The 20,372-nt window shown below is 48.8% G+C and overlaps 1 protein-coding gene across 1 annotated transcript in view; it reads right to left on the bottom strand.

Moving 5' to 3' along the window:
- Positions 1-20,372, bottom strand: part of SMPD3 (sphingomyelin phosphodiesterase 3) — a 190,099-nt gene that overhangs the window by 33,501 nt on the left and 136,226 nt on the right. Inside the window, exon 4 of the mRNA XM_066637360.1 lies at positions 17,676-19,302. Coding sequence (XP_066493457.1) covers positions 17,676-19,019 — 1,344 coding nt within the window. The 5' untranslated portion in view covers positions 19,020-19,302. The remainder of the gene's footprint in view (positions 1-17,675; positions 19,303-20,372) is intronic.

The following is a 20,372-nucleotide window of genomic DNA, read 5'->3' as shown; positions in this document are numbered from 1 at the left end:
ATTCATAACTGGGTGCTGAGTTGGATTATCATCGTTTTGTATTGAGGAAGCTGTTCTTTTATTGCTGCTGTTACCCCTTTGTTTTGTTTAATTGTTGCTGTGTTTGTGTAAGTGTATTGCAGTCTGCAAAACAGGATAATTCTTCCTCTTCATCCTCCTCCTTGCCAACCTTCACTGGCAGAGATGCTCTTTTTCCCTTCACTTCTGGTGCCTCCAACAGAGGTGGATCTCAGCCAAGCCTTACATTAGAATGGTGTGCAGCAGAGGCAACATGTGTATAAAATATTTAGATTGTCTCCTAAGTATAAATGGGAGGTTTGCTTTTAGAAGCCAACAGGGACATTCCTAGGACAGATCCAGGTGCTGCCATCAGTGTAAGGTGGCAAACTCTTGGAATGATTGCAAAATTCCCAAACAGTTCTGCTTCCTGGTACGTTGGTACCCCTATTCTGTCTCTATGTTTGCCTTTGGGAGATACCTACCTTCCTAATTTTTTTTAACATATGAACAGCCATTTGTCAGAGTTACATAAGTAACTGCCAAATACAGAGTTAGACCATTGGCCTATCTAGGTCAGCCACTGGCAGTGGCTTTCCAGACTTTCAGAGATAAATCTTTTCCATCATAACCTGGCAATGCTGAAGATTGAACCTGGCACCTTATGCATGCCAAGCAGGTGTTCTGCCACTGAACTATGGTCCTGTCTGGAACAGCTCTTTCCACAGAGTCTCTCCAAGTTGAACCTATGAGGGATGCATCTTATCTCCCGCATCCAGAGGGAGCTGCATTCCACCGAGGCAGATCATTGCTCCATCCAATTCAGGGAGCTTGACACTGACTCTGCGGGGTCTCAGAGAGGAATCTTTCCCTGCTGTACCGGGAGATGCCAGAGGCTGAACATGGTCCTTGTGTATCCAAGGGACTGGATAAACAAGGCACCGCTAAGCACTTGCCCCTCCCAGCTTGGGTAAGTTAATGCACGATTGTGCACAGCCTGCCATTTCACATACTGGAACTGCAGAGGTGCATATATTTTTTTTAACTGTCCGTAATATATTGTAGAATAAATATATTGTTCTAGTCTACCTGTCACCAGAAGAACAATACACTCCTGCTTTTAAAACAGTGGAAGACAGACTATTGCTGAGCCAATGAATGTAGCATTCTGTGCATTAATGACAGACGGGGTGGGAGAGCTACGGTAGTGATCCTTGTTATGAAAAGTCGCAACCATGTCCCTATGCTCACGCTGGATACCCTTGAGGATACAAATCACAACGACAACTCACACTAGGCGGTCTTCAACATCAAGCACTGGGACACACATCAAACCTTAACCTGCAACCTGAGACTCACCTTCATGAGTCCAATCAGCCATTAGCCATGTTGCCAGTATTCTCCCTTTTCCCACCCAGTGTTGACCAGTCAGCAGGTGCTGCTACAGTGTCATTCTGTTCCCTCTTTCCTTTCAGGCCAACTGGAAACAGGGGAGGTGTGGCATCAAGTCAATAAGGGTGACAATATGCTCCATGACTGAGCACAAACATGGCCCCCCCCACTTAACTTCAACACCCAAACATTTCCACCACACTGGCCCTTTCAAAGCATTGTCCATCTAGAAGGCTTGGCACAGAAAGCTGCTATTCCAGAAAACCAGGTCAACAACCTCTGCAGGTTCACAGAACGGGTTTCATGATTCTTGGATCCTGGTCAACATCCATGAGAAAACCAAAACAAAACAAAAATCAGAAAAAGTCACTTCAGGACACACAACGGACACAGTTCAAGTCCGTGGATGAGCCTGCTGTGCTCCATTCTAGTGAGATCAATGGGATTTAAGCATATGTTATGTTGCACCCAGCATGCTTCGTCTTCAGAAAACAGGGTATGCACGGGATTTTGGCACTGCACAGAGTGCGGCCCCAGGTAGCCCAGCAAGGCTCAGGGTCCGTGCAAGACTCACTCACTCAGGCGATTTGGAGTGAGAAGAAGAAAATGGGTTCCTGATTTCCAGCACAGTTGTGGTTTTTGGTGAAGATGCTGGATCAATAATTAAGTCTATCAGTCCTCCCAGTAGCTGGATCAGAGGCTTGCTTTCCGGGGGGGGGGGGGGGGGGATGGTAGAAAAAGTGCTGCCAGCCAGCCAGCCAGCCTGCTGAGATGGGCAAGAAATCAATGACTCCACTTTGGGAAGGTGGAAACAGTCTGGTTTCACCTTTAACATACACGCTTGCTCAGTGGTGTGGGGGTGCACACTCCGGGAGTGCAAAGCACCAAGTTTTGCGGGGAGCCTCCCCGTGGTGTGCCAGTGGCCCCTTCCCCACCCCTTTGGAGCCCTTCCCAGCAGTGGGAGCAAAAAGGAGGCATTCGCTTCCCTGCCTCTTTTGCTTCCACCACCCAGAGTGGCTCCAAAGGGGAGCGGAAGGGGCCACTGGCACACCACGGGGAGGCTCCCTAGTGCTCCGCACCCCCTCTAGCTACGCCACTGCACTTGCTGAGAGCCTGGGACATGAGTGATCCCCAAATTCTGATTTGTGGAAGATCTGTACAATGACAGAACCATGCAGGACACTCACGGCCCCTGTCAGTTGTGATGGAGACGGGGAACCTCCTCCCCAAGAGGCAGTTTCCCTCTGAGACCAGCTGCTGGATCCAACACAAAGGGGCATTCTCTTCAAGCTTTGCTTGTGGGTTTCCTAAAGTGGGTTGGCCACTAATGGATTGCCACTGCCAAGGCCCAGCTATCCGAGATGGACCAGTGAACTGACTCTATATTGTTACATGCTTATTGCCTGCTTCCCCCAGCAGTGAGAAATTCCAGGAGAAGCACTGGCTGAATTCTAGTTTCCTTTTGAAAGAAATTACTAGAGGCCTCCCAACCACCCCAAGGTTCACCGGTTCTTAGCATGGGCTGTCTTCACTTCCATTTCCAAGATCTTTAACTCTAGTCTGATCAAATCTGAACCTGGGGTGGACAGAGAGAAATTCTTTCCCTCTCTCAGAACACCAGAACCCACAGCACATGCACTGAAATTTATAGGCAGGGGATTTAGAACAGACGAAAGGAAATATTTCTTGAACCAGCATGTAATTAATCTGTGGAACTCATTGCCACAGGATGTGGTGATGGTGTCTGGCCTAGATGCCTTTAAAAGGATTTATGGAGGAAAGGGCCATTTCAGGTTACAAGCCAATGATGACTATATGTAACCTCTGGGTTTTAAAGGTAGCCTCTCTCTGAATACCAGATGCAAGGGAGTGGCAGCAGGATAGAGGTATCATAAGGTCTAGAGGTATCTGATGGGTCACTGTGAGATACAAGAGGCTGGACTGAGCCAGCAAGGCGCTTATGTGGATTTCTTATGTAAATCCAACCTCTTCCCCGCCTGTTCTGTCTGCCTGTTTTCTGTGCTCTTTCCACATAGATCACAAGAGGGGGCAGAATGGGTCACCTTTGAGGTTACCATGAAGCCAACCAAACTTCAGCATAAGAACAGCCCCACTGGATCAGGCTCTCATCTTCCAAGGGAGTTAAGAAAGCTTCCTTCAAACATTAATCCCATGTGAATGTTCTGGGATGCACTGGCTGAGCACAGTGGCATAACTAGAGGGGGGTGCAAAGCACTAAGTTTTACACCTTGGTGTGCAAGTGGCCCCTCCCCTTTGGAGCCATTCCAGTCTGTGGGAGCAAAGAGGAAGTGAATGCAGGGAGGCAAGGAGGCGAATGCCTCCATTTTGCTCCCCGCCCGGAATGATTCCAAAGGGGAAGTGTCACTTGCGAGCCACAGTGAGGCTCCCTGCAAAACTTAGCGCATTGCACCCCCTCTAGCTACGCCACTGGCTGAGCATTGCCCCATGGCCTGACTACGCCTTTGCTAGCGTGGCAGCCTGTAATTGGCAAAACAGTAAAGATGCTCATCTTACCGCAGCATAAGACGGATAGGACCCAGCAGTGGTGCACAGGATGGGGGGAGAGCGCCCCATACCAGTGCAGGACTTGGGGAGAGGGCAGCGGCCCTAAAGCACAACCATGGGGCAGTTTTGCTGTGGGGTGCTTTAGGGCTCATTATCGTACGGCCTCTGCTTGTCCCTTTACTCCGCCACTGCTGCAGAGCACCCACGGGGAAGCAGAACACTCTCCCTTCCTCCCCACTTGTTCATATCGCCCAGAGTCAGTGGCTGAAAGATGCACCAACCACATCAGAGAATGCAAAAGAAAATCTTTTGAGGATGCAGCTGTTGCCAGACAGCCAAAGAAACGGTCTGGTGCAACAGGGGGCCTGACAAGACCGCACTGTGAGAATTCTCTTCCAAGAGAATTTTGCAAGATGGAGTTGTGGCAGCACGAAAAACAGCCAGGGGCAGCGTGTGCAACAGCTTCAAGAGGAAACACTGCAGATTTCAGAAGGCTGCCAAATGTTTTTGGAGTGGCCAGAACAGATACCTGCTGGCCACGGATCATGAGACCCACTTGGCTTGTGCTGAACAGGATGCTGAGCTCCTTTGCAAAGACCAGCAGAAACACCCCTCTGCTCAATCCATGTTTAGAAGGTTAGGAACTTCGCCTCTTCAGGGCAAACAAGTCTGGCACTCCGTTCACTGTGAACAGGCTTCAACAAAAGCGGAATTCAGAGGCCTGTAGGAATTATGCAGATGTGGCAGCCTTGCATAATTTTCCCATTTTGCATAATTTAATCTGCACTTCATTCTTTTGCATAATTTATCCTGGTGTTCCTGCTCACAGACAAGGCAAGAATTTATGAGGAGTCCGACTCCCTGCCCAGAGAGAACTCCTCAGCCCCCCTTCTGGCTTCTGAAAGTCCAGCACACTCACTTGCGCGCAAGCATTTCTTCAAAGCTATGAGGACTAGAAACTTGGTGTTTTTCAATATGAAAACTATGCTGCATTAATAATGTGTTCCTGCTGTGCTTATAACACTAATAAAGCCAAGGGGCTTACATCTATAAGGACAAGAGGCAGTAAAGGAGAAAGGATGGAGTCATTTGAGGGAGCAGGATGCCTTTAGACAGCTGAGGGTGGAGGAGCTCAAACAGAGAAGGTCACAGGCAGGAGTATAGTGGACTATAAGAGGTGTGAGGGGGGAGGGGCAAGGCTATCGAGGGTGTTGAAGGTAAGGAGAAGGAGCTTGTGCTAGATTCAGGAGTGGACAAGAAGTCAGTGAGGGGATTTAAGGAGTGGGTGATGTGCAGCCTTGGCTCAAACCCAAGCGGGGGGGGGGTGCGTGTGTGAAGTGCCACCTCCCTCAACTTCCTCTCTTGTTTTCGCCTTGCGGCTCTCTGAACGCCTAGCCCCCTGTGCCCCAAGGGCTTCTGCCTCCCCTTCTCTCAATTTTCTTCCAGCTGCCTCCTTCCTTCCTCAGTCGTAGGAAGGGTGCTTGAAGGATGGAAGAGCTGCTGGGGCAATTTTTGAACATTGAAATGGCCGAGTAAACGATCTGCTGGCTTCCCCTTCTCCTGGGGGAAAGATCAAAAGATCATCATCTCCACCAGAGATGACCAAACCCATTTTCATGGGGGAGCATAAGGTCATCCATTCCACCCTGCACTTGTGCAGTCAGTGTGACAAGGAAAGTCTTTCCAGAAACGCCTAGTTGAGGCACCCAAGAGGTTGGGCAGCTCGATCCTAAGCTCCTTGGCACCACTGGGTGAAGCAGCACCAAAATGGCTCCCCCTGCATCTAGTGGGGCAAGGGAGGCTGCTGGAGGTCTCACTGGGGGGACATTGGTCCCCTTCCCCCGAAGAAAGCCCCAGGCCCCGCAATGGAGCTACTCGCAGTTATTTTGCCGGCGCAGGATAGCGAAGTTGAACCTTGAGCTTTGCAGCTTTGACGCAGGGAAAGGATCCAGCAGAGGACTCCTCCACCAGTCCCTCCCCTCCCAGGCCAGTCCCAGTGACTATCATTGCTAAAAGCACATACACAATAGCCTGTTAAAAGGACAGCTCTGTACATTTCCCCAGATGCAGTCACATCCCATGGGGCATCAAGTCTAATATATTAAAAAATAAAATACTGAAATGAATGGGGACCCACCTGAAATTGGCTCGCAACCCACCTAGTGGATCCCAACCCACAGTTTGAGAAACACTGATCAGTGCTAGAGCCCTTAGGATTGGGGTCTGAGAGGCCACTCCCATGCATACCTACTCAGAAGTAAGCCCCATTACAGTTAATGGGACTTATTCCAGGGAAGTGTGGATAGGATTATAGCCTGGGTTCTCTGACTGGAGGCAAAGTGGGATATGGAACAGAAGCAAAGACAGCCCAAGGCAAGAGCTGCAGCGCTTTGGCCTGCAACAAAACTCTGGAGAGTGGACGCAACCCGTGGCTTGCTTAGCGGAGCCCTCTGCTACCGACCTCCATCCAGCGCTCAATGCAAATGTTGGTTACTCAAGCAAATGTCGCCAAGCACTGTAAACTCCAGTGCTCTCTTCAGCAAAGGAAGCCAAAACCTGGTCAGTGTCACCCATGGAACTTCTCCCCACTCAGGGCGATGGGGTGCACACCTCACAATATTCTGTTGCTTTTCTACACTCTTGCAGAATCACAGCTTAAACTCATCCCGGAGACAGGAGCAAGTGACTAAGGGAGAGAAAATCGAGCCGCAGTCACAAGGATGGTGGCAACGAACATCAGCTGTCACAGAAACCCAATTAGGCTGACTTGACTGCACTCTGGCACGGCCTGGTTTTTCTCAGCCTGGGCACTTGCTGGCTCTCCTGTGGCTCCTTCGCTTTCATTTCAACTTTCTGGCTGTACTTCCAGTCCCTGGTTCTTAATCACCACTTCAGTGAATGGCGCCCAGTCATAGAGAGACGTGTTTTGCAGTGGAAAGCTACATATCTCAGAGGATCTCAAGCATTTGCAAAGGAAGCCACAATCTCCCGTTCTCAGAGGATGCTTTTCTTGACAATGGAGCCCCTGCAAAAGCTGCAGGCCTGGCAAGTTTAAATTTTTTTTTAACACTTCTAGAATCTAAGCACCAATTTGCTCCCTTTAAAGTTTACACAGCATTTCAAATGTTGATTGTCCCTTTGGCGCAGACAGAAGCGCTAGGAGGAAAAAGGAGAGAGAGGAAAGGACTTCATGAAATAAAAATAAAAATAAAAATACCGAACAAGACCGAAGTTAAATCTAATTCTGAATTCTGTTTCTCACAGAGGTCCAAAAAAGTCCACAAACAGAACCTGAAAACAGTAGCACTCCCCACACTGTTCCCCTCAGCAACTGGTATTGAGTGACTGACTGCCTCTGCCCAAGGAGTTTCTATACAACCACTCTGGTGAACGGCTAGTGAAAGACATTTTCTCCTTCATTAAAGCATCTAAGCTCCTTTTAAAGTGATTCCAAAGCCAAATTACACCTTATGCTAATCATGTAACAGGTCTTCTACATTGTCGATGTTTTAAAAAGGGACTGGGGGGGTGACAGCTCACAAAACAAAGCAGAAGATTAGGGTGCCTTTAGGGTTTAGGATTTGGCTTTCATTGAAATGTTGGTTCTGATCACACACACCCTGCTGCTATTTTAAGCAGCAGCAAAAATATTCCATTGGAAGTCAGTGGAATAACAACAACAACAGCCAGTGCTGATGAAAAAGGACTAGAAAAATGACACAGTACCTAGAGCTGGCCATTGAAATCACTGACTATGGACAAAACAAACCGAAGTGGTCACTTGGTCTGGGCACTTGGAACAACCTCAAAAAGTTTTGTGATTTACTTTAAACAACTGCAGCTTACTGAGAGCACCCTATCAGAACAGCAAATAAAATGGCGCTTTTAGGAACATCCCACACCAATACCTAGTTGATATTTAGGTCTCAGGCTAAGACTTGTATCAATTGCTCCAACACCAGCTTACAACTGTACTTCATGTAATTTCAACAATAAAAATAATATTGTTAACAAGAGTAATGTCAAGATGAACATGAGACATCTTGCCACAGTGTTAGAAAACGCAAAGATTGTACTAACCACCTAAAGCACTAGTTCGCTGCAGGAAACAAACCAACTCGTGTACTACACGGCTGCAGGAATAACTGAAGTATTTGGCTGCAAAACTGTAAACCTAAAACACCAAAGTAATGCATCACCAAAATGGAAGATCAGGCTAGGGAGCAAAGTGGCCATGCTAAGATCTGATGACAGCAGGCTGAAGGAGATGAAAGAAAAGAAACTGACAAATACAAAGAGCAAAGAATACCTGATCAACAAATACCGTTTAGAAACTAGGAAGACCAAAGAAGCTTGGGAAATAATTAAGCAGCAAGTCAGTGCCATTTCAAAAAAGATCAGCCGGCGTGACGCAAGAATTGCACAGCACAGGCAGAATCTCCAGTTCCAGAAAAATCAGAAGTGTTTTTACCAAAGTATCAACAGTGGTGGAAAGACTGCATACAGCCAGCAAACAATACCAAATAAGGACAGTATCATGCAATTCTGGGCAACCCTATGGGACAACCCGAAAGTATACAACAAGAATGTAGCTTGGATAAAGGAGCTGGAAGAGAAGAAAACAGGAAGGAAAAGAGAGAAAGCAGAAATGGAATATCTAGTTATAACAACAGAAATGATTAGCACGAGGGTGAAAAAATTAAAAATTGGTCTGCATCAGGAGAAAATGAACTGCATGGGTTTTGGCTTGAACACCTGACACGCTCGGACCCACGCATGGCCCTGCAGTTTAAAAACAAACTGCAAGGAGGTGAAACTGAAGACTGGATGACACCTGGCAAAACCTACCTAATCATGAAAGATCAAGCAAAAGGAGCAGTTCCTAGTAAAACTATAGACCAATAACCTGCCTACCAACAACATTTGAGTTGCTAAAAGGGGTCATAGCTGATGCAGTCCAGCAGCATCTTGTAAAGAACCAACTCTTCCCATCTGAGCAGAAAGTAAACTGCCCAAATACAAGGGGAACAAAAGACCAGTTCACTACCTCTTAGCTTAACCTTACAGCAGAGGTCTCCAAACCCCGGCCCAGGGGCCAGATGCGGCCCACAGCAAGCCTGTTTCCGGCCTGCGGCCAACCTCTTATCCCCTGAAAGCCTCTGGCCCACTCAACTGAGCATGACCAGAACTGTGCTCTGATTGTGTCTGGAGCCAGATTCTGTGGGCCAGAGAGGTTGAATGACGGAGCCCATTCATTCATTTGTTCACTCATCTAAGTTCCATCTCTAATTTATTTATTTAAATTTTATATTTAATTTTTTTTTGCGGCCCTTCACACCGTGCCAGATATTTGATGTGGTCTTCTGGCCAGAAAGTTTGGAGACCCCTGCCTTACAACATGGTTAGGAAGATTAAAGGAAGGAGGGAAGACTCTTGCACACCATCTGGAGATCTTTGAGAGGAGTAGCTGAATAGAACAGTTACTACTAATAAAGATCCCACTTCCAGACAATTGAAATTTTACTCCTGGCTTTGTCCATATCCTTACAAGCATAATTTTGCAGCAGCAAGGGCTAGAAACTTGTGGTTTTAGTTTTTTTGAAGTATTCTGAGATTCTCAGAAACCTGAATTCTGCATCTTTGCTACAACCTCACCAAATTGCTGCATTCACACAATCTCAGACCAAGGATTTCTACTTAATAGTTGCTCAACTGTATTTGATTGTCCCCTCCCACACACACACACTCTGCTGCCCTGTTTCCCAATCATAAATTTCCCACTTCGTTGCTTTAACCATGAGCCAAATATTCACGCTATGATGGCAACTCCCACATCTTTCTGTTTGCACAGTATTAGTTTGAAATATCAGTGTGTTTAAAGAAAAATTAATTATCGCCCCAGTTTGTTTTCTGCCCAGGGTGCTTCATCCCCACTCCCCACCTCCCCACACATTCTGTGAATTGGTTCATGCTGCGTGTTTACTTCTCCAAAACATCATCTGTCACTATCATCTGTCAGCCATCTCCCAAAAACTACTTGAAAAGTTTTATACTGAGGATATTCTTGGAGCACCAGCTCATGAGAACAGCTGGCATCTCTAAAACGCAGTGGTACAATCTGAGCAATCCTCAAACTCTTTCAGGAGAGCCCATCACTTATCACATAATTCATCCTCCATCCCACTCCTTGCAGTGGTGGACCTCCCCAGCACCATGACCTGGGCGATGGTGCCCCTCCACAGGATGCCACCGCCCCCTGCATGCAGATCTGTGCCCCCAACTTACCTGGAGCGCACGGTGCCTCATGCGACTCCAGGACGCGTTGAGGAAGCCTCCTGAAGGTTCCCTGATGCTTTAAACTGTGCTTCTGGCAAACCAGAAGCACAGTTTCTGACTCCGCCGGGAGCCTCAGGGAGGCTCCTGTGGGGGCCAAAAGGTGCAGAAGGCGCTGTTCTCAGGGCATTTGCCCCATCAAGTAAATGGGAGGTCCGCCGCTGACTCCTTGCACACCCTTGTTTCATTCTTGCCACAGAAGGGCTGCTTTCTCAACTGAATGACCCGTCTGGTGTATCTGGTGTGACAAGCCCTGCTTTCAAATCCCTCCTCAATCTGTTCTGTTCCGAGACCAACTGAGGTGGTCACCTCAAGCAGCAAACTGGCCGGGTGGTGGTAGCTGCTTCTTTCCATACCTCACCTGGAGTGCTCCTTCTCTTGCTCCCTGAATTCAAAAAGGATGAGAAGCACGGAATGGAAGAGGACTTGCAGAGGAGAGGAGGGTGATGACGTAGAGTGCTGGAGACACTCTAGCCCACTAAATTCTTCTCCTTCACATATTTCTGCTCCATTCCGCTCTTCCCTTTTGAATCGAGGAAGTGGGAGAAGGAGAAATGGCAGAGACTGGAGCATACATTCTGGAGTCATTGGGTAAGGGGGGGGCAGCATTTGATGTACCACCTTAAACACCAGAAGGTCCTAGGCCAGCCCTGGCCATAAAAACCTTTGGATGATCTTAGAGAAATTACTACCTCTTTGCCTTAGTTCTTCAGCTGTAAAATGGAAAAAAAAGTGGGCTAAACTGGGGATGCTTTGAAGCTGAATGGGATGAGGACTGTACAGCTCCCTGCACAAAAAGCACTACAGAAATGAGAAAAAAGAGCCAGAGAAGATGGAAACTGCCCACAAGCCCCAGGGAAATTCTTTTGGGCAAGACCCAATGAAATGAACAGAAGGTACAAAACGGCAGCACTGAGGTCTTGCATGGCTCCCAATCCCTTCAATAAGGCTGCTGCAGGAGAACCTCCCAATGCAACAGTATGGAATCAAAGTGAAACAAAAAGAGATGTGCATACAGGTTATTTCATAAAAACCTGCAGCTCAAAGTTTACTCAGAGATCATCTAGTCCAACCCTCCACTCAGTGCAGCCCACTGCTGTAGAGGTGGCTGACAGGTGGCTGCCCTGCTTCTTCTTGAAAGCCGCCGACAAGGGAGAGCTCACAACTGCACGAGGCAGATTGATCCTGGGCAGTTAAGAAATTAAATTCTATGTCATGTTTAGCCTAAATTGCTTTCCTTAAGTTTCAACCCACTGGTTCTAGATCTGCTTTGAGCAGCCACAGAAGTCTTCCCTTTCTTCTGAGTGACAGCCCTTCAAATACATGAAAACAGTATATCTCCCCTTAGTATCCTCTCCTCCAGGCTAAGCATATCCAGCTCCTTTAAACACTTGTTTCCAGTCTCCTTGCTATCTTCACTGCCCTCCTGCAAACCTGCTCCAGCTTATCAATGTCCTTAAAATGTGTTGCCCCAAACTGAACACAGTATTCCAAGTGAGGTCTGACTAGTGCAGAATCAAGTGGAGGTATTATGACTTGTGATTTAGATGGGTACCTGACAACAACCTCAGCGAGCCCTAGTACATCCTGGGCGAGTTCAGCAGCAGGGCGAGGAGGCCAGGGCCCCATACGCTGCCCTTCCTCTTCCCTAGAGAAAAGGGCTGCTATCCAGTGTACGGTTTTTAAAAGGACCTCTAAATAAAACAACAACAACAACAAAAAAGCTATGCAGTCAGACAGCCAGCAGCAGGGTGGGGGCTATCCAGTGTTCTGCATTGAGTGCCACATGTATGATTATATGCCTCTGGGGCATAAGTCATGGGTGTGTCCTCGGTGCAAGGAGCTCCAGGGTCTCAGGGAACGCGTCCGCTCCCTTGAAGCCTTGGTGGCCGACCTGGAGAAGCGCAGGCAGCCAGAGGAGGACCGTGGGGAGACTTCTGGGGACGATCAGGCTTCGTCCCAACCTCAGGCGTGCAGCTCCTCGGCTGCCCGAGTGGGAAGTCTCGGGACTGGAGGACGTCATCCTGGAGAGGAGGGAAACAATCCCCTAGGGGGGATCCCTTCTCCAGGGGATGGGCCCGTATCCGAGCGCACTCGGGATACTCCTCGGCGGGAGGGGGGTCGGGGGCTTCTTGTAGTGGGGGATTCGATTATTAGAAACATAGAGAGGGGGGTTTGCGACGGATGTGAGGACCGCATGGTGACTTGCCTGCCTGGTGCGAAGGTTGCGGACATCACTTCTCGTCTAGACAGGCTAGTAGACAGTGCTGGGGGAGAGGTAGCGGCTCTGGTGCATGTCGGCACCAACGATGTGAGCAAGTGTAGCTGGGAGGTCCTGGAGGCCAAATTTAGGCTTTTAGGCAGGAGGCTGAAAGCCAGGACCTCAAAGGTAGCGTTCTCTGAAGTGCTACCTGTTCCACGCGCAGGGCCAGCTAGGCAGTCGGAGATCAGGGGTCTCAATGCGTGGATGAGACGGTGGTGTAGGGAGGAGGGGTTTAGATTCGTTAGGCACTGGGGAACGTTTTGGGACAAGCGGGGCCTGTACAAGAGGGACGGGCTCCATTTGAACCAGAATGGAACCAGACTGCTGGCGCATAACATTAAAAAGGTGGCAGAGCAGCTTTTAAACTGATCCCTGGGGGAAGGCCGACAGGAGCCGAGGGGCATCCGGTTCGGGACTCCTCATCCCTATGGGATGAGGATGGGGAGGTTAGAGAACAACAAGACAAAGGCAGGGTAGGAGAAGAAATTGGGAAAGGTAGGGAGATGGGATGTGATAGACGGTTTGGCAAAATGAGAGGATGCGGGGACAAAGGAGCGAATAAGCAGCCCATCCTGGGGTATTCCGTGTATAAATGCTTTTATGCGAATGCCCGAAGTCTACGAGCAAAGGTGGGAGAACTGGAATGTCTGGTGACAAGGGAAAATATTGACATAGTGGGCATAACGGAAACCTGGTGGAATGCGGAGAATCAGTGGGATACCGCAATCCCGGGCTATAAACTCTACAGGAGGGACAGGCAGGGGCGTGTTGGAGGTGGGGTGGCCCTTTATGTTAAGGAAGGGATAGAATCCAGCAAAGTAGAGATTGAAGGTGGGTCCGACTCCACCGTAGAATCTCTGTGGGTTAAATTACCAGGCTTGTGCAGCGATGTAATACTGGGGGTGTGCTATCGTCCTCCAGACCAGAAATCTGATGGGGACCTTGAAATGAGGAAACAGATCAGGGAGGTGACAAGGAAGGACAGGGTTGTAATCATGGGGGACTTCAATTATCCTCATATTGACTGGGTCAATTTGTGTTCTGGTCACGATAAGGAAACCGGATTTCTTGACGTGCTAAATGACTGTGGCTTAGATCAGCTAGTCACGGAGCCCACCAGAGGACAGGTGACTCTGGATTTAATTTTGTGCGGTACACAGGACCTGGTTAGAGATGTAAACGTTACTGAGCCATTGGGGAACAGTGATCATGCTGCGATCCGTTTTGACGTGCACGTTGGGGGAAGAATACCAGGCAAATCTCTAACAAAAACCCTTGACTTCCGACGGGCGGACTTCCCTCAAATGAGGAGGCTGGTTAGAAGGAGGTTGAAAGGGAGGGTAAAAAGAGTCCAGTCTCTCCAGAGTGCATGGAGGCTGCTTAAAACAACAGTAATAGAGGCCCAGCAGAGGTGTATACCGCAAAGAAAGAAGGGTTCCACTAAATCCAGGAGAGTGCCCGCATGGCTAACCAGCCAAGTTAGAGAGGCTGTGAAGGGCAAGGAAGCTTCCTTCCATAAATGGAAGTCTTGCCCTAATGAAGAGAATAAAAAGGAACATAAACTGTGGCAAAAGAAATGTAAGAAGGTGATATGGGAGGCCAAGCGAGACTATGAGGAACGCATGGCCAGCAACATTAAGGGGAATAATAAAAGCTTCTTCAAATATGTTAGAAGCAGGAAACCCATCAGAGAAGCGGTTGGCCCTCTGGATGGTGAGGGAGGGAAAGGGGAGATAAAAGGAGACTTAGAGATGGCAGAGAAATGAAATGAGTTCTTTGCATCTGTCTTCACGGCAGAAGACCTCGGGCAGATACCGCTGCCCGAACGGCCCCTCCTAACCGAGGAGTTAAGTCAGATAGAGGTTAAAAGAGAAGATGTTTCAGACCTCATTGATAAATTAAAGATCAATAAGTCACCGGGCCCTGATGGCATCCACCCAAGGGTTATTAAGGAATTGAAGAATGAAGTTGCAGATCTCTTGACTAAGGTATGCAACTTGTCCCTCAAAATGGCCACGGTGCCAGAAGATTGGAGGATAGCAAATGTCACGCCTATTTTTAAAAAGGGAAAGAGGGGGGACCCGGGAAACTATAGGCCGGTCAGCCTAACATCCATACCGGGTAAGATGGTGGAATGCCTCATCAAAGATAGGATCTCAAAACACATAGACGAACAGGCCTTGCTGAGGGAGAGTCAGCATGGCTTCTGTAAGGGTAAGTCTTGCCTCACGAACCTTATAGAATTCTTTGAAAAGGTCAACAGGCATGTGGATGCGGGAGAACCCGTGGACATCATATATCTGGACTTTCAGAAGGCGTTTGACACGGTCCCTCACCAAAGGCTACTGAAAAAACTCCACAGTCAGGGAATTAGAGGACAGGTCCTCTCGTGGATTGAGAACTGGTTGGAGGCCAGGAAGCAGAGAGTGGGTGTCAATGGGCAATTTTCACAATGGAGAGAGGTGAAAAGCGGTGTGCCCCAAGGATCTGTCCTGGGACCGGTGCTTTTCAACCTCTTCATAAATGACCTGGAGACAGGGTTGAGCAGTGAAGTGGCTAAGTTTGCAGACGACACCAAACTTTTCCGAGTGGTAAAGACCAGAAGTGATTGTGAGGAGCTCCAGAAGGATCTCTCCAGACTGGCAGAATGGGCAGCAAAATGGCAGATGCGCTTCAATGTCAGTAAGTGTAAAGTCATGCACATTGGGGCAAAAAATCAAAACTTTAGATATAGGCTGATGGGTTCTGAGCTGTCTGTGACAGATCAGGAGAGAGATCTTGGGGTGGTGGTGAACAGGTCGATGAAAGTGTCGACCCAATGTGCGGCGGCAGTGAAGAAGGCCAATTCTATGCTTGGGATCATTAGGAAGGGTATTGAGAACAAAACGGTTAGTATTATAATGCCGTTGTACAAATCTATGGTAAGGCCACACCTGGAGTATTGTGTCCAGTTCTGGTTGCCGCATCTCAAAAAAGACATAGTGGAAATGGAAAAGGTGCAAAAGAGAGCGACTAAGATGATTACGGGGCTGGGGCACCTTCCTTATGAGGAAAGGCTACGGCATTTGGGCCTCTTCAGCCTAGAAAAGAGGCGCCTGAGGGGGGACATGATTGAGACATACAAAATTATGCAGGGGATGGACAGAGTGGATAGGGAGATGCTCTTTACACTCTCACATAATACCAGAACCAGGGGACATCCACTAAAATTGAGTGTTGGGCGGGTTAGGACAGACAAAAGAAAATATTTCTTTACTCAGCGTGTGGTCGGTCTGTGGAACTCCTTGCCACAGGATGTGGTGCTGGCGTCTAGCCTAGCCGCCTTTAAAAGGGGACTGGACGAGTTTCTGGAGGAAAAATCCATTATGGGGTACAAGCCATGATGTGTATGCGCAACCTCCTGATTTTAGGAATGGGTTAAGTCAGAATGCCAGATGTAGGGGAGAGCACCAGGATGAGGTCTCTTGTTATCTGGTGTGCTCCCTGGGGCATTTGGTGGGCCGCTGTGAGATACAGGAAGCTGGACTAGATGGGCCTATGGCCTGATCCAGTGGGGCTGTTCTTATGTTCTTATGTTCTTATGTTCTTATAGATTCATCAGTCATCTGAATTCTATTACAGGACCCCAAACTCTGAAATTTTTTAAAGATGTTCTCACAGTTTTACTGCTTCCAAGTTTCTGATTTTCAGATCGTGTGGAATGCTATTTCCCTAGCCCAAGGGGAACAGAGGGAGAAGGCAGATCAAGCTTATGTCTGATTCTACAAGGGCTAAAAATGTTATAAAGAAATGAAACCTAAGCTTTTCTAGATAACAAGTTATAGAACTGACCCAATGTTCTGGTGAATTTTGATTTTTGCACTGACATTTGCATTCTGGACAAGGGGGAACCACCAGTAAAGTACACAAAAACACAAAGGGAATCTTTGTTTTCTCCAGGGCTTGGACACCAAGACCAACTCAGATGAAATTGTGCATGCCTGAAAAAGGCTGGTTTTTGGCACCTCAGAAAGCTGTGAAATTCTGCAGCCAGCTCATGGGCACAGCTCAAGGAAGCCCCTGTGCTTTGGCAGTACTGAGAAGTCATATCGAAAAACAAATAATTTTTTTTTCAACTGAGACAGAAACAAGGAAGAACATTTAGCTCAGCTCTAAATTCCATGCCACACAGATACTGCATGTGCATAGTGACTTCTGGAGCGGCATGACCCGGAACTCCTCCTGCTGAGGTGCTGGGTCGGCTGCCTCTGAACTGCAGTAAAAATACAAAAACCCTTAGCACGCTCCTTGAAACTGCCATGAAACTTGCCATGAAGTGTTGGATTTCCAGATTTCACAGCAGCCCACAAGAAGCACAGTAAGGAGGGGGACCAACTGGAGTGGGCAGGAAGCAGAACATTGGGCCAGCGGTGGGGTTCAAATAAATTAACAAGAGGTTCTATGTCCTAATGAGCAATGAGCAACTCAGCTTCAATTGTCTGCCACAAAGGAAGTTGAAAGACTACGGCTGCACTCCTATACTGTACAGTACACACTTTCTGGGAGTAAGTCCCAGTCTACTCGCCAGTCGGGGAGGGGAGGCGTGGGGCGGGCAGCTGGGCTGCTTCTCTTGCCCTCCTCAGCAGGCTGCATCTGCGGGCGCGCCGGCCGTTCGCACCCTTTCGCAGGAGCTCGCAAGGGCTGGTGAGCGGCAGCCGTGTCGCGGGAGACTCCAGTTGGCCGCGTCCGGCTCGCCCCTTCAGCCCCAGCAGCCTCGGCACCCGCTGGGAGCGACCTCCTTTCCCCCGGGACGGGTTGGCCCCGCACGGCCGCTGCCCCCAGGAGGGTTAGCCCTGACATTTCAAGGCGCAAGCTCCCTGGCCAACAAACGGTTCTTCAAACCTACAGCTGGATTAGGTACGGGTTCTATAGAATAGGTGAGAACCGGCTGAATCCCACCACTGATTGGGGCTTGCATGGGTGGCTGTTTGGAGGCAGACAGAGGCAGTGGCAGATGGGGTGAAAAGTACTCCGAATCCGCTGCTCCCTCAGTCCCCTCACAATTAGCTGCTGATGCAACCCGCCTCAGGTGGCTGCGCGGATGGGCCCGCAGGGGGCAATTTCCCACACAAGCACATGACGCCGATCTGAAGGGTTTCACAACACAGAAAACGGAAGGTCCTACCTTGAGAAACAGGGCCCCCTTAGAAGCCAAGGAGTCTGTTCCTTTTCCGTTGGGATAACAGTGATAGGCAGCATCCATGACTGGATAGCGGCTGGCAAAAAGCAGGCCGCTGTTCACAAACTTAAATGTACAGCAGCCATGGCAGCTGTAGACCCCAACGTCGTATAGAATGTATTCAAAGTAATGATGAAGCTGTTCTTTCAACTTCTCTGCTGCTCTTTTGTCAAACACTTCCTGCAAGCACAGGAAGTCCAAGTTGGCAGGGAAGAAAGCAGAGATCTCGTGGTCAAAGAGCTCGTCTGTGTTTTTCTTTTTCCTCACAGAGGTCTTCTTCATGAGCGAGGCCTTGTAGAGGAGCTTGCTGTTGACGTTGCTTTGGTCTGCTGGGCCGTCCCCAGAGCGCATCTTCACCAGGGACTCTCGTGAGGCAGTGTAGCTATCTAGGCTTCCAGAATCCCCTTCTTTTTGCTTATGGTTGGGTGTCTGGCCTTTCAGGCTCTCAGCTTCAGATTCGGGCGAGCGGTCTGTGGGTCCCCTGTTGTTCACCTGGCCGCCTGTGCCATCGGCGTCTGGGTCTGAGATGTGGCTGTTGTCCTCCCCAGCTATGCGCACAATGCAGGTGTTGCCATCTTCTCCCTCATTGGCATCGCCTCCAGCTTTGGCATCTTTGCCGTCTTCGGTGTTGTTTGAGCCCACGTTATCCCCCTTGTACTCCATGGACGTCGTCCTCTTGATGGCTGCATTGACAGCGCGATTATTGCTATCTCCGCTCTGAGGCGAGACCAGGCTGCTGAAACTTGCGGCACTGATGGATGTATTTGTGGGGGAATCTATGTAGATTTTGATCTGGGGCCTGCTTGCGCCATTCCGGATCCGCCGCCCGATCTCCTTCGCTCGTGCCTGCGTGTTGAAAACATTGTTGAACCTCGCCAAGGAGTCTGGGAGCAGGCAGACATTGGCACTGGCAAAACAAAAGCTCTTCCCATTGCTGGCAGCTTTCCACTCTGTGAGCAAGGTGCTTCCATTGACTTGGCTTTTGTCCTGCAGCCTAGAATAGATATATGGCCGTCGAGCAGACTGGAGGGGGGACCATAAGAGGAAGCCGAGCAAGGCAAACGGAAGGGAGACCACCAGCAGTGCTAAATAGATGGGTGTGGTGATGAAGACACACAGAGCGTGGAAGTAGCACGGATCATCTGCCCTCTGCCGCTTCTCGTAGCTGGTAGGCACAAACGAGGCCACGAGCCTGTCTCCAAGCCAGTAACATGGGAAGATTAAGCCCCAGGAGAAAGAGTGCAGCGCTGACAGAAAGCCGTTGGGAAATGGGGAAGTGTATAAAACCATTGCAACTCAGTTAGGACACCCTCTCAGGACCTTCTACATGGTGTCACCACCGTTAGCCATCCATCAGAACATTCATTTGCGGGCAAAAGGGAAGGAAATCTTCTGCTCAAGTTGTGTCTCTCAGACTGCCCAAAGCAGAGATCACCTTAGGAGCACCATCTCATTTTGTGGCAGTGAGAAGGAAGTGTTCCTTTGGGCCTTGGGCATCGATATGCTTCGGGGTGTATCATTACTCCCGGCAAGGAGCCATCCCTGGATAGTCGAGTATAGTGAGAAAAATCACCTGCAAAAACAACAAAAACAATTGTTACAATAGGTCATCTGTGGAAGACGCATGATGTTGAAACTGCAAAAGAGAAAATAACCAGAGTTCATCTCATCAGGCCACCCACACTTCATCTTTCCCCCACCATTCCGTGTATCAGTTATATGCAATCATGACCACGGAGTCTTCCATGCAGGAAGAAGCTGTAGCTCACTGGCTCATTCCTGCTTATACAGGCTCCCATTCCAACATCTCCAGCAAGTCTGAGGAGAGGGGGCAAAATTCCCAGGGGGTCCAGGCCATTACAAAACAAACTATACAGTACAAAACAAATTTATTACAATTTGAGTTCCTCAATCTCAGTCTATGCAGAGGTGCATTTCCACTACAGCAGTGGTTCCCAAATGTACCTGGGTCACAGTGCCCCTCCAGTCTCCACCATCACTAAATCTTGCAAGATCCAAGATGGTGACACCCAAATCTCATGTGATTTTATGAGACCCAAGAGGGTGGTGCCCAAGGGGATCAGGTACCCAATGGCACCCCATGAATGTGTCACAGTGCCCTAGTCATGACACATACTTTGAGAAACCCTGCACTACGGCTTTAATTCACTTTCAGTGCACTTCTATTCCCCCAATGCATTCTGGAAACTGTACTTTGTTAAGGGTAGCCATAACAGCTCTCACGCTGTGTTCCTTTTAAGCTTCTAGTGCTAGAAGGAAGTGCTAGAGAGCTGGGTCATTCCAGCTGCTGAGAGCAAAACACAGGCATTTGCCTCCCTGTATTCACCTCTATTTTGCTCCCCTCACCTGGAATGGCTCTGAAGGGGAGGGGGAGGAGCTGCTTGCACACTGACATGAAGCTCCCTGCAAAACTTAGTACTTTGCAACCCCTCTAGCTATGCCACTGGGTTCCAGGGCATTCAGGTTGCATTCTTGTTTTAGGTTCCAGCACACTAACCAAGCCAGAACTTTTCCTAGCGAGCTGGGAGCTAATAAGACAGCCACAACCACGCCTATGTCATTTCCACCTATTTTCAATAGAAATGAATGCAGGAAATTGTCCTAAACATGCTGGCCTCCATA

The sequence above is a fragment of the Tiliqua scincoides genome, chromosome 9, assembly GCF_035046505.1.
Source record: "Tiliqua scincoides isolate rTilSci1 chromosome 9, rTilSci1.hap2, whole genome shotgun sequence".
NCBI lineage: Eukaryota > Metazoa > Chordata > Lepidosauria > Squamata > Scincidae > Tiliqua > Tiliqua scincoides.
The sequence above is the reverse complement of the archived record's forward strand: the minus strand, read 5'-3'. Positions and strand labels throughout refer to the sequence as shown.